General features: G+C 41.1%; 2 protein-coding genes across 19 annotated transcripts in view; one reads left to right on the top strand and one right to left on the bottom strand.

The window, feature by feature from the left end:
• LOC110987046 (uncharacterized) overlaps positions 1 to 4,879 on the bottom strand; it is a 30,301-nt gene extending 25,422 nt beyond the window's left edge. For 3 of the 16 annotated variants that reach the window (XM_087141210.1, XM_087141209.1, XM_087141211.1), the window contains exon 1: positions 4,509 to 4,662. The gene's annotated coding sequence lies outside the window, so the exon portion shown is untranslated. Of the gene's footprint in view, positions 1 to 4,508 lie in introns of all 16 variants that reach the window. The other 13 variants (XM_087141212.1, XM_087141213.1, XM_087141214.1 and 10 more) reach the window with 8 other exon arrangements.
• Positions 4,880 to 8,164: 3,285 nt separating this feature from the next.
• Positions 8,165 to 24,166, top strand: LOC110987045 (phospholipid phosphatase 1-like). 3 transcript variants are annotated; one of them, XR_002599212.2, is made up of 8 exons: positions 8,165 to 8,386; positions 11,998 to 12,158; positions 15,170 to 15,504; positions 16,237 to 16,294; positions 17,339 to 17,515; positions 18,052 to 18,079; positions 20,115 to 23,308; positions 23,615 to 24,166. XR_002599212.2 is itself a non-coding variant. In XM_022249456.2 (7 exons), exons 1-7 carry the CDS (start codon positions 8,323 to 8,325, stop codon positions 20,216 to 20,218), a joined length of 927 nt encoding a protein of 308 aa, XP_022105148.1. In that variant the 5' UTR covers positions 8,165 to 8,322; the 3' UTR covers positions 20,219 to 24,166. The 3 variants fall into 3 exon arrangements, 2 of the variants coding, with proteins under 2 accessions (XP_022105148.1, XP_022105149.1); XM_022249456.2 differs by having other exon boundaries at positions 20,115 to 24,166; XM_022249457.2 differs by lacking the exon at positions 18,052 to 18,079 and having other exon boundaries at positions 8,168 to 8,386; positions 20,115 to 24,166.
• The last annotated feature ends 53 nt before the right edge of the window (positions 24,167 to 24,219 follow it).

Genomic DNA, 24,219 nt, shown 5'->3' with positions numbered 1-24,219 from the left:
TACGTGCAGACCAACTGAAACCCTACTATGGAGTCACGAAGGAGGTTCACCGGGGCAGTCTTCCCCGCCGGGTCCTCTGCCGGGGCAGGCCAGCCTACTTCGCCGGGGCAGTTAACCCTGCTGACCCACCCTACTTCACCGGGGCAGTCACCCCCGTCAGTGCAGCTGGGCATACCAGGGCAGTCACCTCCGCAGGTTCAACCAACTTTGCCGGGTCAGCCGTCTTCGCCAGAGCAGCCTTCTTCACCAGGGCAGCCGTCTCTGCCAGGGCAGTCACCCCCGCCGGTTCCACGAACTCCGACCAGTCATCGTCCGCCAAAACCGCAAACTCCACACTTCCCACGCGCTGGAGCCCACGATAAAATCATTGGTACCCGCGATACCGTTGGTGGCCTTACGTGTAACGGGACAGCGCAAGTCGATGACAGTACTAGTCAGGGCACGCAACAACGAATACGACGGGGCAGAGCAGTGCGAAAGCCAGCACGGTTTTTGAGTAACATCAGTTCAACTGAGGACGGACTTTCTACCGACAGTGTGGCAGACGAGCCTACAGACTCCGCCTTGTTCACTTGCAAGAAGTGTGGAAAAAGCTATGCCAGTGAGTATGGCCGACGCCGTCATATGACGGCAGCACACGAAGGGAAACAGTATGCTTGTCGAGTCTGTGACAGTCTATTCCGCCGCCCCGAGTACATTGCCTGACACATGAAGGATCATGGCCAGGAGGCCACATCAGGTGCCTGCGCTGGTGGCGACACCGAGCTTTCATCACCGACGCCGAGCGGGTCTGCCAACCAGGATCAGATGGCGCAGGTTCGGAGTTCTGTCCGCCGAATTACCAGTGACGAGACGGTAGGAGCTCACCTATACATCGATGGGCGGTGGTTCACGGCCCGCTCCGTCCACACCGTCGGTCTTACCGAGTGCGACCCAACAAGGAGAATTCAGCCCAGTGGACATGGCAGATGTGTCAGTGAGGTAGCATGTCAGGCTGAGCCGGTCTTCATGTGGTAGGAGTTTACCACCCGCATGACGGAGTCAATTGAGGACCGATGCTGAGGAACTTATACCATTCGCGAGACTGAATCAAAAGGGATACGCGAACCTGGTGACATTCTTTGGAAGACGTGGCACCGGGAGTCTTGACTCCCGGACAGTAACTCTTAGGCCCTAGTTGTTTCCTTCTAAATTCCATCATTCTTTTTCACGTTCTGGTAGTCACCAGAGATTGCTCACTACACTCAAAGAAGCCCATACTATGTTTCTGGATGAAAACCCAACCCATCACATTTCATTTTTCAAGTTTGCTGAACTCAGACCAAAACAAGTCCAGTTGCAATCCTTGAGTAAGGCAGGCCTTCAGATTCCAACAGATTTTCGCAGTTTTCTTACCCTGGTTGTATGTGACCAGAATAGTGAAAATTGCATGTCAGGAAAATGTGATGAATGCCCAAGGATAGGGAAACTTGCTCCTCCTGATGACACTGCTGAGAAAAAATAAGTTGGCAGCAGTGGGATGGGAAAGTAAATTGACATGTGTTCGAAGGAACTGAAGCAGACTGCTTTTAAGTACTCAAAGAGCCACAGATGAATAGAAGAGAACAATGTATTTTCAACTAGGCACAAGTTTGGATTATAAGGAGCTGTGGTTAACTAAAATTTAAACATGATTGGTACCTCACATACTGTACATGCAGTCATGTCCAATTGTAAGTGGCACGTTTTGAACAATCTTTCACAACACCCTTTCTTTTTCTTTTTGAGCACTACATGTACATGTACATGTACATGTATGTACATGTACAAGTCTCCTACATGTACTGAATACCAGTGCGACCATGCTCCAGAGGATGGTTCCACCCAGTTGACTAGAGATGGTCAACTACGGTAGCGTGTATTCGGATACATGTACATGTATGTACACATAACTTTGGTCATTGATTAATTCACTCCAGATACCTGCAGTGTACATGTTGGCTATCTCAATACTTCGGGATCATGCACATGATGCCAGATGAAGTTATTTGGCACACATGGTCAATTATATTGTGATTTCACAGCTCATTAGGTTATTCCTTATTCGTGGTTTGTAAGTATGTAATTTTGTTAACATGTTTAACGTTTACTGTTGGATATATATGGAAGCAAGTGTTAGCTCGCAAACTGAAGCAGGATTAGAAAGTTTGAAGCCAAGAAATATTCTTGAAGCAACTGCCTTGTTTCTGAACACAACTCGGGGTTCACAAGTTAGAAATTTCATGATCTTTTCCAGTAAATTCTTGTTGCTAGGTACAAAAATTGAATTATCTTTCAGCGAGGCATAGGGATGCATTGAGTTATGGTTTATTTTATATGATTAAAGCTGAAAAACATGCCTAGAGTAAGAAAAAAACAACTGCTTTTCAAGAATTGGCATTTTCAAGGTACATTTCACAAGTGTAATACCGTTACCATTTTTTGTTATTGTTACCACTGCCTCTTTTTGAAAAATGACCGAGTATGGAATATTTGTAAATATCAATACTCTAAAACTGCTGCTACGATAAAGTTGAAACTATAGGGAAAACAGACATGCTGTCTTCATGTTATAGATTTCAGAGAATTTCCGTTTCAAATTATGTTTGAAAAAGTTCATTTTCTGACGTAATTCTGTTACCGAAATATTTTGGTCCTTGGATCTTTCTACAAGTAGTACGTTTCAATCTTTTATTACTGGTATATATGATGGTAGGGCTATAGCCAGACCTCATTAAAGATATTGTCGTCAGGTAGTTCAAAGGACTAATTCATAGCATGGAAAATAACAGTCAATTTTGTTCTGAAATGTAATTCCGTTACCGCAGAATTGCCCAGTAACGCGTATACGTGACCGTGTAAGTACTCCCGTGGCCCGAGCCTTTAGGTGGATCAGCCCAGCCAAAACCCATAAAGGTAGACTTGTATTTGCCATTGGTCATGTGTAAGTTGTGCGCATCGTAATTTTTCATTAGGGACAGGTACGTAACCGTTGTCGTTATAATAAACAGTGCCTAATCCGTTTGACAAAGTGTCGCAGGTCTGTTTATACAACTTGTTTGAATCGACTCCATATAAAAGACACGTGTCTGTAAACTTCCGATGATCGTAATTATTGTGTAAAGCGTCAAATACGTCGTCCCTCGGAATGGGCATTACGCAGTCATAAAATTCTTTTCGTACCGTGTAATATACGTGGAAATTAACTAAGGCAGACACATATGGATCACGATCAGACTACGAACTACGAACGACTACGCAATAGACCGCGAATTTAAATTGATTTTGATAAAACGAAATTGGCGCGGTCACCCAGCGATTGACGGCTTCGTCCGTGGTGACTTTTGGTAATTTATACGAGTGCGTTAAATTTGGAAACTCGGCGGTAAACAAGTTATCTTTGTTGACTATGATTGATAAATGACTAAAGTAATAAAGTTGGCTCCCATTTATTTTATACGTCTTTATTTTTATTTTAAAGGAGGTGCCGTCGGTTGGGTCGCTTGATAAGCAGGTGGTAGATCTTGATATCGGACCGACTTTGTAAAACTTACTCGCCAAGTTTTTTCATAAGATCTTTTTTAAAACCACCGCCCATTCATTGGCTAGCATTTCTGCTCTTTCGCTTACTTGTTGTTCAAATTCCTCTTTGCTGGTTGATTTAGTTTCTTGTAGTTTTGTAGACGTACTCGATCTGATCTTTTCTTTCATTTCGTTAAACTTTTTCAGTTCGGATAAAATCAATACAAGTTCCTCTTGAGATATGTCACCGTCTTAAAACATGTGTGATACGTATTCCTCGATTGTATTTAATTTAGCGTCTGCCAACATTTGAATTTGATTGTGCTTTTTGGTTTTGTGAGTTAATCGGCGAGTGGCGTACTTTAGCACCGTGTAGGCACCGAACGCACCAATAGCGATGCCTTCCATCACTAGTCCCACGGGTCCGGTAACGATGCCTAAAATTGCTGGAATGCCGACGGCTGCTGAGGTTGCGCCTAATGCTTCTACTCCGTATTCCACATAACCGACTGCGGTGAGTATACGTTATATCGTCATCTTTTTATTATATACGCGTTTTAAAGAATGTCTAACTCGATTAAAATTTGACGAAAGTGAGGCGGCGAGGCCAAATTTTGGGGCTCCTGTTTCACTCTCAAATTTCGGTTTATTGGAAATCTCCAATTTGCTCATGAAAAGACCTGGAAGTACAAAATTATTAATTCAAACAACCATGAATCTTTGGTTCCACAAATTAAATACCAGTTTCCATGATCAATGAAGAGTATTGCTGGTGCTACATGTAACTTCAGATGTAACATGCACATGCTGCGGATTTTCAAGGTCATGCATATATTGTACACGTACAATAACAAAGGTGGAGGTACACGTGCACACCACATTGCAAATTTGACATTCAACTTGCACCCTGCTACATACAGCCACCGCTATGACCTTATATTAGCTATTCTAACACACTGGTAACTCACCAGTCGATGTAGCCAATCTGCCCCTAGCCTAGCCTAGGGCCCCCAACCTTGCTGGTGTAATTCAGCGAATCCACAGACCCATTCCAGGCCCAGAACCCGACGACTGCAAAGTTGTCTAGAAGTTTTGGAAAGGATCCAAGGTTGGCGCGAACGACCAATTTACACGTATATTCATGGGCACCGGAGCTTAACTGATTGCAACTTAATCCCTCTATTAATCGATCTGGACTATTAAATATTTACCCATTTGCATTTATCTATAACTCACATAACCGAGACATTAACATTTTATAAATGAATGCATTATTAAACCTGGCACTATCTCTCGTGTCCGCATAGCATGTCCAAAACACCAAGATTACTACACGGCAACGTACCGCGCGCGATTCATGGACAACATGAATAGCGCCCTCATGTGACTACAGAACTTAACAATTAGCAAACACCACATTATTCAAGAGCTCACCTCGATCGTTTTTAACAGAAAAAATCAATTCACTGATATTTCTGTCTGTTAACTTTTTAGGCGTTTTACACAGCATGGGTGTTGGGGTGTAGGGCTCAGTAGCAATCACGTATAGCACGTCTAAAGACTGCCCGTTATAAAAGTTGTCAAATGTATTTAATTGTTTGCAATGAATAAATGCGAGTTTTAAGGGGTTTAAATCATATTTGCCTTCATAAATAACGTTGGGTAAAAGTTTTATTTTGGGTAAGTTCAATAGCTTGGACACTTCTTTATTTAGTCACAACTTGAGATTGGGGTCAGTAATGGCCAAAGTCACCCCTTTAGATTCTGAGTGAACCTTAAAAGAAACGCCTGGGATCGAGTTTAACAAAAAGTCAAACCAGTCCATAATATAATAACCGGGAGATACCACGATGCTTCCTCTTTGACCCTCGGGTAATGGTTGAGATGAGCTTCGAGAATGAAGTCTATCGTATAAAGGTTCTGTTAGCCCCGTCAAAAAAAGTCTTTTGGTTAATTCTCCTCTGGGTCTCGTGGGTTGTACGGGGAAGTTTGTTGTAGGTCCAGTTGGGGGATTCCCTTCATAAATTTCATCCAAGGCTTGTCTCTGCCCCTCGAGCAATGAAACTGATCTGACGTTTTTATCGTTGACATCATAAGCTAAACGAGCTCGCATTTCTGATGGTTGTCTTTGGTTCAACTGCTCTTCTAAGTTGCGATTTTGTGGTTTAGCTGCTCAATTTCCTCAGCGATGATTCTGATTTCTTCTGCTAAAGTGCCTCTTTTATTTGCTTGGATCAATCTGGTTTCGGCTGTTTTTACTAATTCTGAATTGGGAGATACTTCCGTTCTTTCCTCTGAGGGTATTCCAAGCGGTCGTATCCCACTCAATTTCAGTCGCGTTTAAATTTGTTACGTTAAAATATCCAGCTTAAAACTGAATATTCTTTACTCGGACGACTTTGGCGTTTTTAATGACATCTTTCAATTTAAATTTCTGCTCGCTTTCGGTTAAGTGAAACGTGTGAGTCTCCATTTTATTATATATGTTTTGAAAAATCTTGTTTGCTCAATCTATACGTTTTGAAAAATCTTGTTTAGCAATCTATAGGTTTTTAGAAATCTTGTTTGGCGAGGTTTAATTTGTCGAGGGCGTTTGTCCAATACTTATCCGAAACTTGAAACAGATCTGTTACTTTTAAATCGTCTTCCCCGGTTGCCTCTTGATAACATACCGCGATTAAAGCCCATCAACGACCTAGCTCTAGATCTCTTGCCATCTAAAACTCGATTTAACACGTAGTCTATGCGTGCCGATTGTTCACTGGACAATTCAATGTTAAGTTCTCTCAAAGTCTACTCTGATTTTCGTGGTGGTGGTTTTTCCCAAACGTGATGATGGTGGTATCTATCTCCCATCTCTTCAGGGGTGTGTGAAGGAACCCAAGCAATAAATCGTCCGCGAATTCGGCAAACATAACTGTCGTCCATTTCAAATATTTTGCGTTGGCAGGTGTCTTTAGGTGGTGACGACGGTGGTGGTCGTGGGTCGTCTTTTATACCGATTACGTAACAAATTTCTGCGTGTATCATTTTATTTAAAGTTTATTTATTTAAGGAACGAGTGACGTAAAAACAACCCCAGTTATTCCGAAGAATAACCGAGGTTCAATCGACTTCTAATTACGTGAGAAATTCAAATTCAGATGTACTAAACCGAGGTTCAATTGATTTGTCTAAGTTAATCGACTTTTAATTTCGCGGGAGATTCAGATATGCTAAACGCTTGCAATGCCGATTTATTTGAAATTAGTCCGTCGTTTCTAATTTTCAAAATTGCCGCTGTCACTCTATACCGAACGCTATCGCCGCAAGACAGTGAGCTGTTGATACCGTAACATACGTCTTTTGGACAAATAAATGATTGCGCGTCGCATCTCTTATTGATAAATTTATCGATATTTGACGAGTCTATGGGTCTTTTCGGAGATCAAATAGGGAGGCATAGGGATCTGTTTTAACGTACATTTGGTTTTTAGCCGTATAAGGTGGTTTAACTACATATTCGAACAGTTCAATTCATCGATATCGCGACTGGCTTTGTAAGCGTTTACGGTGTTAGACGGGAGATTCGACTCTTGAGATTCGATGAATCTGTAAACGGCCAAATTTATGTGATCGAGTAGATTTGTCGTAGGTTGTTGTATTTGATAGCAAATTTGCCGGCCTTTCATGTTTTCGGGCGTTTTATCTCGAGTGCCGTATTTGTAAAGCGGGTTTATGCCATAACAGGGTTCTATATCGTCATAATCAACAGGTGTTTATTTTGGCCGTTGTGATGGTAAAAAATGGCCGAACTTCATTGACTCACGTGGGTGCCTTCCTTAATCACGGGTTTTGAAATGGTCAATTTACTCGGGTAAAATTAACAACAATCGGGAGGTATATAGAGAGGGATTTTTCTTTCTCAAGTTGATTTTTTTCTGACATATCAGATAGGCGTATAATAGTATCACAAAACCAAATACAATTCCAGACTTGGGTCGAACCATAAAGGATTTGGGTTTAGACAGGCGTACATAATTCAGGCAGTGCGAAGCCCTGGAGATTTAAATTTACGCACAATCCGCTTGTTGCGTCATTTCTTGCTACAATTTTTGTAGACATATGAACAATAAATAACCTTAAAAGCTGGCAAGGACAACTAAGTTAATATTAATGAAGTAGTTATTTTATTCAGAACAATTTTTAGTGAACATACGAACATTAAACAAACATGATGTCTCTTTTCCCTATTCGCGATTGTGAAGTACACTCAGTGTGCCTCACAATTCTAAGAGTATAAGCCAAGGCCAAGCTGAAACAATATTATTCATGTATTCTGAATAATTATTTACCTGGCCTTTGGAATGAAACCAGCCTAGAAGAACACACTTATTTCAAAAATACTCTTTATTTTATACTCAATCTGCCAGTGAATATGAAATGCCCATTACATGCAAAAAATCCTGGAAACCTGCATGGGAGGGGAGACTGCGCTGCTAGTTCTCTGCTTGGTCCAGCCCATAGACATAACATTTTATGCTCATGTAATGACTCCACCCTCCTAGCCTACAGACATTCATACCGCCCCCTAGAGTTGATAACAAGCCAGGTTCGTTAATAGGGATTTTTTTTCCTCTCATGTTTGGAGGAAGTGCGCGTAGCATAGCACCACCGGATCCGTACGTACGTACGCTTCTTTGCTGAAATGAAGTGACTCATCATCGTGCATTATATCCTGTATAGTCTCTAAAAGTGTCGCCTAAATCTTCCCATTCGTTTGACGAACTCTCTGAAATCAACATGGCAGGGAGCGGAGCTGCAAAATGTGGATTTATTCTCCTGGATGCCCTGGCATTGGTGCTCGGTAAAACACTTTTTTATTCAGTTGTTCGTCAAAACTTTGTTCACATGATTTAGGCCCCTATGCCCAACTTCATGAGCGTTAGGCGCACATCAAAACTCGGGGACTGTCCCTGTATTTGGAGAAGTCTTGGAAGACAGAATGTCTCCTTAAAAGGGGAGACAGCGTTTCCCAAGTGAGCTTAAGTAAACAATATTCATATGCCATTTTTTATTTTTCTCCGAAACTTTCAATTCATATTTAGTCATTTAAGTTGTTTTTATGAACTTTGTGCCGTGTCACTTGTCATATTCATAAAGAATTAATTAAAAAAAAATTGTTTTGATGCAGCCTTTTCCCCACCCTTTATGTGCCATTGCAGACTCCGGCTTGTAATCCCAGACGTAAACGGTAGAATTTTTTCTTTACGGCAGCCTTGGGTGTGTTCCTCTGCTGAATCCAATCATGGAGGTAGAATATGATCCAATTAAGGCATTAACAGGATCTCCAGAGCAATGGCAGGATCCCTTTGGCATGCTCACTTGAAAAAATATTGTCCCCATATAATGGAAATTTTCAAAGTACATGTAGATATTTTCATTATATTGTGAGTGAGTCAGACTTACCAGTCATGTAACTCTGTGTCGATTTGGCACCAAAATGAACAAAATTGGTCGAGGGGTTGTGGAGATACACTAATTTGTATTTTTTTTAAAAGCCCTTCTTCGGTTCAGTTTCTTAATGATAACTTTTGGTTAGTTGTGGCACCATAGAGGTTGATCGTTGCTACGTGCAAACAAACGTGTAAACGTTTTAAATTGCTAATAACTCTTCAACTTTGTACTGCATTTCCTGTCTTCTTTCTTTGATAGGACATCCAAGAGAAGACATTCAGAGTTGTAATAATTATGACGAAGTTGGCTCATTTGTTTTTTGTTACTGTTGCCATGGCAACTCCTATAATCTTCAGTTTGATTATACATGTAAATAATAAAAAAATCATTTAAATTTATAACATGTATTGTACATGACAAGAAATATACATATTTGTTTTGTTTTGTGCAAAAAGTATCCGAATGCCATGTTCTAGTGAGAAGTTATATTCAATTTATTTTGTTTATAAAAACTTTCACACTGTAAACAACCAAGTAAACAAATTCAAAGCAACATATTTCTTGATTGGCAGGTGCTGCAGAGCTTCTTTTTTTCATTTCTTGTGACAAAGTGTGGTTGCCTCCTTAGAAAAATGATGCCTCCATAAAGTCATTGTAATTTGGTCTGATAACTAAAGCAAAATGATGTCAACATTGGAGCAGAATATTTAGCGATAGTTAGATTCTTCAATGCTAGATTGTGCGTAATACTGGTACATGTGTCTCTTTGCTAAATGGAAACTTTGTGCATAATATGAAGTTTTGGAAAGTCAGAAAGTGATTGAACCAGTTTTACACTGAGGAAATGAGGGGAAAGGGTATTCTAAATTAGCTATTGCCACAGTCAACACACAATTATGAACAAAGTAATTAAAAAAAATCAACAATTTCAAGCTCAAGAAAACTTCTGCAAAACGTTCTGCACAGGTACCATAAGTGCACAAGCTCCGCCACCACCCCCCCCCAATTAATGTGAAACTACTGGTTCACCCCCATGTATATTGTTGTCAACATGAATATAAAGTGTATAATTTCTCAAATTTTAATATAAGGGAAAAAAAATAGAAGGTTGGGCTTACATGAATGAAATCAACCTCAGTCCCTACAAAATCAATTTATAAAGTATGGGGTTCACAAGTACATGTACATGTAGCTGAACAGTTGCCCAAAAGAATCCCCCCGACCACACTTTGTGTTTGAATGTACATTTTTTTTAGTCAGAATTGAGAGGAATAAAGTCAGCAAATATAACAGTACTTTAACATTTCTCTTGAAAAAAAAACCCTGTAAAACACAGCACTTAGAGATGACCATAAAGCCATGACACCATAGACAAAATCACCCAAGGTAGTCTGTATCTGCCCATGTACGGAGGCACATGTGAGGCTACCCCCCGCGACTGCCATGTTGAGGGCCGCCCCACACTCAGGCCCAGTGGTGGCCGTTCGGAAAATCATAGTGCACTTTATCGCTCGGCGGTCAAATGCGTTCACACGATCTAAACCTCAATCTTTCTGAGGTGTTTCTGACCCACATTTTTCAAAAATGATTGCTAGTTTCTTTTTAGATGTACCGGAAAGCCCCTAAAATGCCACTTGAAATAATGCCCGTTTTTAGCGGATCAAAACTCCCAGAAAACTTCACGCTTTTTCGCAGAACTTTCAATGAAGATTTCAGGCAACTCAAACCCTTTCCACAAACAATGAAAATAGTGTGGTCCCTGCGGCTAGAAATCAATTTTATTGCATCGTGTCTATACGGGGAGTAAGGCGACCACGTTTTGTGCACAAAAACGATCCATGCGCACAACGCGTGCACAGTAGCCCATTTTGGTCCCTACATACATGTATACATGTGGAGGAGCATTCTTTCTTTCTGGGGACTGATTTTGTCCCCAAATGAAGGGACGGTCTTCAAGTTGTGAGGTACGCCTCTATTGGATTAGGGGCCTAGTTTGCGCATGGGAAAGAGTTCCATCATGCAGACAACTCTAATTTTCTCTTAAAATGTTATAACAGCCATCAAACAGTGATCACATGTCTTAAAAATTAATATTTAGCTAGGAAAATTCCCAAGCATTTACTTAGGAAACAGTTTTTTAGACATCTTCATAGGTTTTTGCACAGAGGCATCAAGTGTTATCCTACATGTACATGATAGGAAACTATTCCCTTTATGAGTCTATATTGTACATGTACTAGTATTGCATATTCAGATTTTACATGTGAGTAATGTTGCTGTTCATGCTGTTAAGTGTACATGTACTTGACTTGGACCTCCACTGCACACCTGCATGACCTGTATAGAGTGCCAAAGTGAACGTGTCACACACATACTTCTGTGTGTAAAAACCATTAGCGAGAGTACCCGAGCGTGAACCAACGCGCCCGCGTACTCCATTCGTTTGTATAGCATCTACTGGTTCTAAATGACGTCACACTTCGACACTCAATAGAAATTTTACATGTACATGTACGTGCTGCGTGCCCACACAGCTAATGGCCCTAGAAATGTAGTTCCAACTTTCCTACTAATATGGTGTTCTATGAGAGGGATCTGTTTAAGTGGCCAAATTAAGAACTTGGCTACTTTCACAGACATTAATTGGGTGTTGCCACAGCCTCCAGCTGAGATTTTATTGTTTGTTGCCAAAGCAAGGAAATAACTAACAACAGTACAACTTATGTCTCAGTTATTTCTGTAGAAATACCAGTACAGCCTACTGTACTGAGATGAAGACCTTGAGAGACACGCAGTGCAAAAAAACAGTCAAAAACAAGGTCTTGCACATTTCACCTGCAAAGTTTGAGGTCAATTTTTTGAGGGAGAAGGACTTTTCCATTAGCCACAGTACACTGTATTACCATTTTCATTGAACATGTTTTATCCACATGTATACATATGCATTTTGTTCAGTTTGAGTCCTCTGGGAAGGTATTCCTGTTGTCCTCACACAAGTTGTTTGTTTGTCCTTCTGAACAGTTGCAGTACCGGCAATATTGTTCCGTATTCCGGGGCTAAAATTGCCCATTTACCAGCGAGGCTTCTTCTGCGGTGACGAGAGCCTGTCGTATCCCTACAAAGATTCTACGGTGTCGTCAGCACTGTTGTATTCGGTGGGAGTGGGACTTCCCCTTATTCTGGTATGTGGAATACCAGGATTTGCTGTACAATGCAAGAGGGATGTGGGTTTGTTGTTTCTCCACCCTTGTTTCCTAGCCATGGGCCCTGATTGTATTGTTCTCAGAAGAGGCTCTTGTTGAACGTTGAGGAGTCAAGTTCGAGGAAGTGAGCAGTATAGAGGAGTGTAGCTTGAACAATGGGCATGGGTTAATTGGTACCTACATGTATGTGTAAGGTCAGACAGCATTACAGGAAACTGCCTGTGGCTAATCTGGGATACCGCTTGCAAACTCTGACTTGACTGCCAAGTGTTAGCAACAGCTTCTTCTAAGAATAGTAAAGTTACCGGTAGGAGCCATGGCTTGGACAAAAAGAGGTTCCAAGCTGGCAAATTTGAAATTTATAACCCCAGGCTTGGCTCACACGTACACGTGTGAGCCAAGTATTTTTTCACGGTGCAGTTTTGTGTCTCCTAGCCAAATTGTCGGGATGGGAGCTTGCCATTTTGTCGACAGTTGCAAATGACAGCTGAGAGCTGAATCACCAGGGTGTTCAAAAAATTACATTCGTCAGATTATTGAATGTTGGCAAATTGGATACATGCATGATGGGAAAATTTACAAGTCTTCCATTCCACCTGCTGTACAGTCTAGTGTTGCCCTATGCTATTATACTTTGGACTCTTTCCCTATCTGATCTCAAGAAAATGTCTCTCACTTCATTTGTTGGTTTCATGACAGTCATTACTTTTTTGTTTTAGCCATGTCAAGCCTGTGTAGTTTTTGGTTTCATTCATTTTAGTTCATTCCATTCAAGAAGCAGGTTGCAAAACCAGCGTTTACTTTGAGAGGTAAGGGGGGGTAGGATTTATATAAGGAAGATGGTGGACGGAAAGGGTCAAGGTTGAACTGTCAGACACACAGGCAATCCCCTTTCTTTAACAGAGAGGACGACCAAAATTGTTCGTAGTTCTCGAAGGTTGGCATGGTGGAATAAGATAAGGCAGAGGGTTCGCGGATACACCATGTGGAAAATATCTCTTTTGAGTGTGTGTGGTTCTGAAAAGAACCGGTTACTCGACGTTTACAAGAGTTTCTTATTGAGTGCATTATGAATGGTACTAATGAGTTTACAATTTCTCTTTCTCAACACCTTTTCTTTTTTTGAAAGCGATCTTGGGCATTCATTAACATTGTACCTGTAAATTCTGAGTACTCCACAAAATGAGTCATGCACATGTACAGTATACATGTACATGTACATGTATATTATGCATTTGTAAGAATACACCTGCCTATGGAGCAGTGCACTCTCAGTCCAGCTCCATGACTCAGTGTACAGTACATGTACACGCACAGCTGTTCAGACCTTCACAACGCTGTGTTTTGTGCATCAGCTGTACTTCTGAGGGTTGATGGAAGTTTTGCTGGTTGCTTAAAGTTAAACTTTGTGGTGGTTTGTGCAGTTGTATATTAGCCAAAAAAGATTTTACTTCATTTATTGGGAGGCTCCCTTATTTCTAAAGTCAGTCCAACACTTACATACACAATAGATCATACATTGTACATGTACCTAGTGGACAGAAATATACTGCAATGTCATCCTAAGATTTCATTGGGCTTGGGTGGGAAAAGTATACCGGTACATGTACAGTTGAACCTCATTACTAAGAGGTCCTTGAGACTTGGCAAATTACCTTGTTATAACAGGAACCTTATATTATCAGGAATGAAAAATGAAGCATTGGGGCCCGACACTTTCCTTGTTATTAGCAGAATCTTGTATTGACAGTTCTTAATAGGGTGTTTGTAAAGGTACTTGTGTATTCCAATTGGAGGACTCAGGACTGTTAAGGACCTCTTGAGGTTCAACTGTACATGTACCTGTATGCAAATACATGTACATGTATGCAAACATAACACTGATCATTGCAGTCATGGTTTGACAGATAACCAACTGGGAGGGGGGAATGGGTGCCCAGTTCCAGTAAAAGACATGTATCAAAGTCCACCCTTGGTGATTGAAGGTCAAAGATTTAGTTGTGCATTTGTGGCGTGAGTAGCTATGCACATTGAACAGGTTGACAGAGGGATATGAAAGATCAGAAGACAGGAAGACAAGGATTTTAGCATTAAGGATTCTGCCTTCATCTTTAATTTCTAAAACCCTTTTAATATGCAAGGTTTTAGGAAGGATTCAGCAGAGGGCATTAACCATTATGTTCACTGGATATTTTTCTGCGAAGAAGCAGACCCCCCAATGAAACTGAATTGTACATATACATGTACATATCCAACATCCAAGGCATTTTCTCTGAAAACCTTTTAACCGATCCTTGAAATACAACCCATGGAATATTATCATTATCATTGAGTGTTTCTGGTGATGAAACCAAAGATTCCCCAAATTGCCCTGGAAGAAACCCGTAGAGAGGAGATAGCAAGAGGATGTGCAGGGTTTTGTACATTAAGTGGAAGGAAAACTCCAAGAAGTTGTGTTCTTGAAAAATCAGAGTCAGGTTGATACAAAACCCAATCCACATGTGGACAGAGCTGGGAAATGAACCAGACCCACTGAGGCAAAAGGTGAGGAAAGAACCACTACGTCAACCGAAACGTACATGTACATGTAACTCTTCCAGTTTGGGACAGAAAGGCCAGGGATGAGATTTGTCAGAATTTCTCCTGATTTCAGGATTTTGTCATCAGGATTTTCTTGATTTCAGGATTTTTCAGTTAATCTCTTTTAATAGCTGGAAAATCCTGAGTTTACCATTATGGTGTTTTTACATACATGTAGTTGATATATAAAACACAAGAAATGGGTTTTTAAGGATTGCCTGAAGCAAACATGAACGTATACCAGGCCCCACGCTGCCGCGGGATCCTCAAAGCCTCTGGGGTTTATCTCATGGATATTTCATTTTCCTCTAATCTCACCCCTGAAAGGCACACTACACTGGAATCGTAGTCCAGGTGTTCTAAACCTCAGTCCATATTACCAGTCAAACTTCTATCTTTCGCAATGGCAGATTCTACTTACAGAGGTGACCATCTTTGCCTATCGGCGTCGCCAGGACACCGAGTATCTCCCGCCGGGCAGCTTCAACCGCTGCTGCTGCGATGTGGTCATCCCGCCACTCCTCTACCAGCTCCTTAAGTACGCTGCCCAGTTCTTCTTTGGCTTCTTTGTGACGTTGGCTGTCTACGACATCTCCAAGAACGTGATCGGCCGGCTCAGGCCCCACTTCTTCGACATCTGCCAGCCCAACTTTGAGGGCTTCAACTGCACGGAAGGGGGACGACCCGTGTACGTGGAAGATTACGAGTGCCTGGGAGACAATGAACACAGGATTGAAGAATCACAGTGAGTTTTGCTCAGTTTTGTGTAACATTGTTCTTAGAAATAAAAAGAAATTGGGGGTTTTTGGTGTGAATTGAATTGACTGATTCCTAGCTTGATATTAACAGGAACTCCACTGTGAAATAATCACATTCGCTGTGATTTTTGTGTCAGTGGAAGTTCTAGATTAGTTCAAGATTTTGTTCCAGGATATGGGTGTTAACCTGCCTACTCTTCATTCAGTTAATGAATGGCATTAATACACCATTGCAAGGCAGGTTGAAAGAGGTCACATAAAATTGTGCAAAAAATGCAACCTCCAAAAAAAAAAGTCTAGACAAGATGACATAAGAACTCACTGGCGTTGGCAACTTCATATGAACAGTGGTGAGGTCATTGGTGATTGATATATTTTATTACGCTGTAGAATGGAAGACAAGAAATGTGTGTTGTTTCTCATTAAAATACCTCCGTGAACTGGTTGACGCCATCAGAGCCAAATAAGCAATTTTGAAGTTTGGCACCCGTGTTAAATTTGCTGTATTTTTACACATGGGTCTTGAGTTCACTTTGCTCATCCTGAGATAGCTCCTCCGTCTAGAATTATCCAAAAACACAAAGTTGCTCTTTGCTACTCTGTAGGGAAACAGTGTCTGACATTTTACATGTGCAACCATTTCCAGACTTCCTTCTCATGCTCAGAAAATTTTTTTCTTTGTTCTCCCTTCATCCTCAATCTGTCTCCACCCTCGGCAGTCGTTCCTTTCCATCTGGCCACGCGGCAACCTCTGTCTATTGCATGCTGTATCTGACGGTGAGTCACACCTAACGGTACCCTGTCCCCTCCGTATGTCTATGTACATGCACTCCCCCCAAGTGCTCTTTCCAGTGATTATGCACATCCTTTTTTTTTTGGTGGGGCTTAAGCCTTGTTTCTTGTGGAAGGGAACTCCTAATGATCCCATATCCTTTCGGGGGGGGGGGAACTTGTTATCATTGTTCAGCCAATCCACACGACATCCGGGACTTCAGTCAATTTTTACTCTTGAAGTATGAACCGGGTTACCCTGTGCCCGAGATAGGACTGAGGTGTTTGTGCACTCTGTTGGTGGATCCCAATTATAAACAACTGTCGTTTAGCCAATCTGTAATTCTGCTATTTAGCTTCCGTGGTGTCCACCTAAACCAGAGCTTAAGGAATTTTACCTGTTTTTAGTTGACATGACAGTTTCATGACCCAACCTGTCATGTGGTTGAGTTAGATAGGACTGTCATATTCTTGGGAAGGTGGGGGAGGTCACTGTAGTGCGTGAGGCTGCTGTGGCTGGTTGACACACTTGACCTTTCAGGGATGTCAAGGGTGACATATGAAAGGAGAAAAACCAGCTCATCAAATATCAGGTGGAAACAGCGATGCCTTACTCATCAAACTCTTACAAAAACCTCTGGCCATGGAAATAAAAATTACAGTTCCATGTCTTCTGTCAAACCACAGTAATGTAGATATTCCCTCTTACCCACTTCAATATTTGGCAGAGACCCTTGGTACTTGAAAAGTACTCTACTACAATGCTACCCCCATGTTACAACTTCATCAACTGTAGAACGATACATATTTTTTTTATAATGGGAGTGGTCAAGACTGGTTTCCTCCACACATATGAATGGAGGGAATGGGAACCAGTGCACAGCTTAACTTGTATGGTATACAACTGACATGTAGCTTGCTGGCATGCCAACATGTCCGTCTTTTTCACAAGGAGATCAGTAATAACTCCTAACCAAATTTGCTTAGCTTTTTTCTTCATATTTTGGGCTTCTTAAACAAGCGTAGACATCTTTTGTCGTCTCCTCACAGCTGTATCTCCAGTCACGTTGGAAGTGGGGCGACACGGCCTTTCTGCGACCCCTGATGCAGTTCATCGCCCTCCTGCTGGCTCTCTACACCTGCCTCAGTCGCATCTCTGACTACAAGCACCACTGGAGTGATGTGCTAGGGGGCGCTGTCATAGGTGCAATCATCGCAGTGCTCGTGGTAAGAATGAAATCTGTGCTAAATCCCAAATGTTCATGTTTTGCCTGTGACGTAGAATAGATCATACGTTATTTTTGCATTACTAACATGAAATTAGCGACTAACTTTTGTTCCCAAATTCAGTTTTTCCCAGTGAGCAAACTCTGATTTGTTTAGTTTTAAAGTAAATACTTACTTTCACTCCTTAATTATAAATCTTTCATGTAGAACAAATAAAAGCAGAAAGTAGCCATTGTTTTTCTGATTTAGTCCCCCCCCATTTTGGGATGTATCCCCCATTTTGGGGTGTGTGTACAATTTAGTTGGTAGTTTAACTACAAGATTCACCTTGTCTAGCCTAACTTTGTTGCACAGGGAATTCATAAAGTCCTTTCCTCTAACATGCCTGAAACTATTTCAGCATGCCTGGAACGTTACAAGTTGCACATCTTCATTCCAAAAAAAAAAAAAAAATTGACACCGTTTCAGTTAGCCCACAATGACCATTTTATATCATTTGACAGTAAGATTGGCATTAACCTTTTCTATACCCGCAGTATTTTGGTGTCAACCCCCAAAAGAAAGGTGAGTTGACTGTGCTTTGCTGATGTTGCTCGTGTGAGGCCTGGATTCCTTTTTCTTAATGTCTTGTAACCATGTGCCATGTTCTTAAGTTGCTACAGTATATATGTTAGTGGTTTTCAGTGATTTTCCAAAAGAAAAAAACACTGCATGAATTAGTGTGAGGAGCTCAGTGATTTGGATACTATGGGCAGCTACAGTGTCTTCAAGACCACAGAACGAGTCCATTCCTGCAGGAAATAATCCAATAAACAAGGACTGTGGGACCAGTCAAATTGACAGATTACCCTATCAGCATATTCCACAGGGTCAAAAAACTTTGTCCCATACTTCAAAACGAAAAAAGAACAAAGCCTTCTGTTAACATTGGCACGAAGTTGGTGTACATTTTGTTGTCCTTTCTGGACTTAGTGGACTATAATTGGATTATGTTTAAATTCAGTGATTTCATTTTGCCTTTATGCATGTAGATAGTGAGCCAACATTCCATGCTACATGCACCATTCATGTACCATCATCTTCTCGTACATACAGTCCGTGTTTTCGCTTCCTGTACAGTGAATTAAATTATGTATACATGTAACTCAGGAACTGTCTTCCTTATGTCGAGAGGCAGTTGAATTTGACTGCCCATAGTTCCTGACACTGTTTGGTTTTTATGTCCAGATTTGGAAACGACCTTTTCGTTGTGAATGTTTTCATGCGCTACTCAATCACGTCCTTGCCATGTGATGCAGATCTGCCAACTCCCTGAATCACAGAACTGTTTTCTGAAAATTCAGAAGTCATATTGTTCATTGAAAAATCGTATTTTGCAAAAAGAGCATAGGCCTATTCCTCCACATGATCGTTTTGACCACTTGTCTGGATTGGGTCTGGTCTTAGTAACTCGAACTAGATTGCATCAACACTTCACCCATAATGTAATCACACGAGAAATGCATTATCAAGGTTGAAGACAGAAATTTCCAACCTGAAATGATCACGTTTTTCAAAATTTGAAATCTTGAAATGCACATCCCATGTCCAGGATTTTGGAATTTCCTGGCGCAGATCTTGTCGCCTGCTCGTTGGCCGGCCGTAAAATGTCTCAATCCTTTATTTCTGCAGATTTCTAACTTAAGGATTGATCTTGTCAAAGATTGCATCCAAATCGGACCCTCTTTAGACAATTCATACACAGGTGTTGCACTGATATGTTGATGAGTCTCTGTCCAAAAATTGTTTGAAATCTCGTAAAAAACGACGCACACAGAACCTGTAAAAGCTGTGCAATAATGTACGACACAATTTCCTTTGCCCAGCACCTGTTGCCACGAGGCCCTCTATCGTGTGAAAGCGGACAAATTAGTAACCTTATTAGTAACCTTAACAAATTAGTAACCTTATCAAGCCGCATATTTACGGTGGTTGTGAAATGTGCGCTACCTAAACTACTGGAGATTGTCATTACTTCCACTGACGCACAAGCAGCTTTAAAGAGTCCCACTAATGCAACATGAATATTGATATTTCATGGGCAGCCAATCACAACATAATGTTGGATGGTTGCCAGATGCTTTATACACACAAGGTTTGTTCACGTGCGTGCATACCCTGTAAGCACGTACATGTACATTGTACATGTACATATGAGACTATATTTATAGCATAACATGCACTTTTCAACTCACAGCAAGACTTACCCTGTTTTTAATTATTTTTTTTATTTTGCGGGGGGGTGTTGTTTCGTGGCCTTGAATAGCTGTAAACAAACTTTCATTCACTAAATTCAAGAGTTAGCCTCATGTCTTGTCGGTATTCCATTGCAAACTCACTTGCATCAGCTGTCATTCATCGATTGCTAGGAACAGCAACAAGACCTAAGCTTAGCAACTCTTGGGCATTTCTCACATTTCTAGTTATATTGTTCACAGTGATGGTGTAGATTTGTACCTTTGGTCCAGCGACACGTCTTTGTTCCTTCTTTACCCTCTCCTCCCTGTATCCCCAACCTACCGGTACATGTAAACCCCTTTCCTTCCCCCTCCCCATGCAGAGCGTCGGAGCAACGGACCTCTACCGAAACCGCAACATAGGAACATCCAGTCACCACAATTCCGAAATGGTCTTCATGGAAATGAACCCACGTTCGACTCGTAACAAGAACGACGGCTACCTCTGAGGCACGACGCCGTTGCCTAGTGATCAACTGGAGAAGAGATTGGAGTATATTTGTACCCTTTTTTGGTGGTAGTGGTGGGGGGAGGGAATAAGGCAAGCCTTCAGCAGTGGCTTGACACTGTGTACTTTCTTGGGGTTTGGGGCTGTAAACTATGCCCTTGAATGGCTTAGCATCCGAATTAGCATGAGGCCACTGTGAGCGACTTGAAATGCCAAAAAGTCACGCTAATATGGATTAAAGGATTTTACTACTTACAAAATAAAAAAAAAAAAGCCCAGTCTTAATGAATTACAAAGATAACATTTCACAGAGCTTTCAAGCAGGCAACGTGGGCCGAGTTTTTGGATGGTCTCTTTGTGACATGAGTTCCCTACTCATTGGCCAGAACAGGCAACGTTGGAACTCTTTGGCCATACTAGTAAGTATCAACTGTAGAACAAATATACACAGTGCACAGCACATGTCCCTGTGGGATTTGCCAGACTATGGTGCTGGATCTCAACCACACAAATGATTTGGTGCCCACTTTTGTTTTCAAAGAGTGTATGAGCCAAAGTCTTATTTGCACTGTTATTGAAAACAAAAATTTCGTCAAAGCCCAATGCTGTCTCAGAGGCTCTGTGATTTCCATACAGGCCCCATGCTCTTTGAAATCAAAGGTCGGGGGCAGGCTTGAACAGGGGAACAAACAGGATAAAAGCAGTTCCTGAGTCACAGGACCCACGTGCCGTTCCACATTTGTGGATGTGGCATAAGAGCCTTCCTTTTTTTTTCTGCGATGTGCAGTTTCTATTGCCATTACAACTCAACTTGTACATGCGTTCGCAAAGGAAAGTCTTACCCTGCACGTCGCTGTCGGCCCAATTTTGTTAATGTTTTCAAGGCCTGGGATTAGTTTGGATTCTGGATACACACTCAGGAAGGAATCCTAATTTTTCCCCAAGGTCTGGTGGAGGCTTTTTTTGGTTTTATTTATACGTCATGTATTTCCACATTTGTTGGAATATAGTATTAACTGTGTATATCTATGCCTGAAAGGAAGAAAAAAACAAAACGGAATGCATGTACAATTCATTAGAGTTATCGCTATTTTAAGTATTTTAGCTCTGTTTAATATTTTTAGGAATGCTTATCACCAACTTCAGAAAATGCTCGCTTTGAGGGCTGTTGAGTTATGGATGCGTTAGTTGGCAATTTAATCGTATTGTAAAATCATATTTTATGTGTATTTGCTTGACAATTTTGAAACGTTTCTGTTCAAAAGATTTAATGGTTGGTATTTTAATGGCAACCCAACCTGGGATGGGCCAACTGCCAGTTAAGGGGACTAAACTCAAATTTACCTAATACATGTTTAGTTGGAAAGAGTTCCATATACGGATGCCAGTAATTATTCCCTACGGTGACTTAATAGCCATCAGAAAGCAAAAATACATCCAGAGAAGTTCAGTTTAGGAGGGACAGTACCGAGTTGTTTACTCAGAAAATACTCAGAACTTTTCAGACCAGTCTCAAGGGTTTATGCAATGGGTGTCAAGCGGCGTCCGCATACGGAACTCTCTCCGTATATTTCATGATTATAACTCACCAAAAAAAATAAAGGGCAAAATCTATATACAGTTTCAAACAATTAGAATTCACCAAACATGATTAATCCACAGGGAGAGCAGGGTACATGTAGTTCTAATAATAGCCATGTAAATGCAAAGAAAAATAGTTACTGACACAGCAGAGAATGTGCCAATAATAGCCATGTAAATGCAAAGAAAAATAGTTACTGACACAGCAGAGAATGTGCCCGTGGAAAGGGGCTGACTACGGTCAAACAATATTGCAGTCGGGTCTGCAGGGTTGTCGCTACATTGGCCAGCACCGGTCGGTGCTAGCCACCACTCAACATTACCTGCCAGCACTGGGAATGGAAATGAAGCTTGCCAGCCAGCACAGATCACAATGTATATTAATTATGACAGTTTTTTACCATTGGGAGAGAAAATGGGCTCTCATTGTTTTTTAAATTTTCACAAACAGCCAGCACTAAACAAAAATCCTAGCTACAACCCTTCAAGTTGTGGTAGCAAAATGAAGGAAAGGTAAAAAGAGTATTAAAGTTGGAATATACTCACATTAAGACTGCTCAAGCCGGTGAACCCTTCCAGAAAAATGCTGCCGGTGGGTGGTGGTGATGCTAAGTAACAAATGTAATACATTGCAGCAAACCAAGGCAAACTCTCTAAACATAGAGAACAAAATCACACCACCACTATGTCCCAGTCATAAGTCCATGCCCTACTGGCCTAACAGGCAGCTTTTTTAGGCCTGGTTACTATAATTTAAGAGGAATGCTAAGCAGGACTAGACATGTTTAAGGAATTCACAGAACTCCTTAATGAGCTAAAGAAACAGTGCATGTCTCAAAGGCACAGAGCCAGGGAAAAGCTCCACTGTGAAGAGTGAGGAACAAAGGTACATGAACAATAGATGCTACACAGTACTGGGTCAAGACACCAATCCAACTTAAAGGTGCAATTGCATGGCTTTAAAAAAGGAGCAACTGACTCCAGTTTTGATACATTATAAATAGAATTTATCGAGCTGCTTGCATCTGGTTGATTTTATCTCTTTATGATCAGGAAAGCAGGTCAGAGTGATGTACACTTGACTTGACAGACTCCATCTCAGAATTTGGGGGCCACACTTGCCCATACTTGTCAGGTTATTGTCTTATTATTGATGCACTTTTAGAACTTTTGATGAACTTTTTAACACCAAAGTCAAGTTTTGCCTGATAACTCCTAAACACTGTGCACTATTTTGTCAAATCAAACACAATGTTGGAACTACAGTTTGTCAACTTTTTTCCCCTGAAACAAGGACAGATGCCTCAGAGGCGTTTTAGTGTGGCACAGGGGCCTTTCTACTGTCTACCCCCACCATTGACAGTAATATTTTACTCCTGTGTGATGTTAACCTCAGGTTTCCTCTTCAGTCACGGGGTGGGAGACAGGATATGCCAAGTTTCCTCCTTTTTTTTTGACGATCAGTGCTGTGGTTTAGACCTGTTCCAGGTGAGCGCCATTTCAAAATGTCAAGAAAACGTCAAACAGCTGCCCCTACCCCACAGCCTTGCTGTTTATAAAGGGCTTCTTGTCCTCCTTTTCAGCAACAACAAATTGAAAAGGCTCTTTATGTCCTCTTTTCAAGAATTTAACAAAGGGCTTACCTAGGTAGAACAAAATATGCTACCCTCAATTAAAGATGTTGCTGTGCATAAGGCTAGCAAAGCCTGGCGTGGTTTTTTCTACGATAAAGTCCCTGTGTATACCAGATATCATCTCTGGTTTCAGACTGTGTCTTTTTTTGTCAAAATCCAGGTCTGCTTCTGGGAAGAAAGTCTCCTGTTGCTGTCCCTTGTTGAGCAAAACACCTCACAAGAAATGATTCTCATTTTGTGCATGGTCTGACAACTAACTGGTGCATTGATACTACTTTAAAATAATGTTCAAGCTTTGAGGCAGTGAAATGGACTGAAATGGTTACATTTTAGTATTTTGTACAAATTGTTAAACTACCAATTTTTACAGAGGAAAAAGCAACTGTTGTACACTGTCCATGCTTTCTGAATTGAAATTTTGTGCATTATGCCGTGCTTTTGTGCACCAGAAAAATCACCTGTATATTTTTAAACTGCACTTGAATGAAACAGCATGTACATGTACATTTTATAAGCATGTAATTAGTGTATACACACAGTTTTTGAAACCATGTTGAATGGTTGAGATTGATATATGAATGTGCCTGATAATTGTGTAGAATGTAAATTGTGTTCCATACATAAATCTATATTATACTTAGGAAGTGTACACACTGAAACTATTTGAAGTCATATATGTCAGATTGTTCATTAAATCATCTTATCCATTGCATTTATTTATGGTTGAATGTTAGATGTATCCCAGTGGAAACAAAAGAGGGTGTG

The sequence above is a fragment of the Acanthaster planci genome, linkage group LG09 (assembly GCF_054643075.1).
Source record: "Acanthaster planci isolate LZ-2023a linkage group LG09, COTS_SCS, whole genome shotgun sequence".
NCBI classification, from domain to species: domain Eukaryota; kingdom Metazoa; phylum Echinodermata; class Asteroidea; order Valvatida; family Acanthasteridae; genus Acanthaster; species Acanthaster planci.
Note: the sequence above shows the minus strand (reverse complement) of the source record. Positions and strands in the feature narration are given on the sequence as shown.

Coding starts and splice junctions, on each gene's coding strand:
- LOC110987045 (XM_022249456.2), top strand. CDS start 8,323: ATGGCAGGGAGCGGAGCTGCAAAATGTGGATTTATTCTCCTGGATGCC. Junction 8,387..11,997: donor TGCCCTGGCATTGGTGCTCG/GTAAAACACTTT, acceptor CCTTCTGAACAG/TTGCAGTACCGGCAATATTG. Junction 18,080..20,114: donor TGTCAACCCCCAAAAGAAAG/GTGAGTTGACTG, acceptor CTCCCCATGCAG/AGCGTCGGAGCAACGGACCT.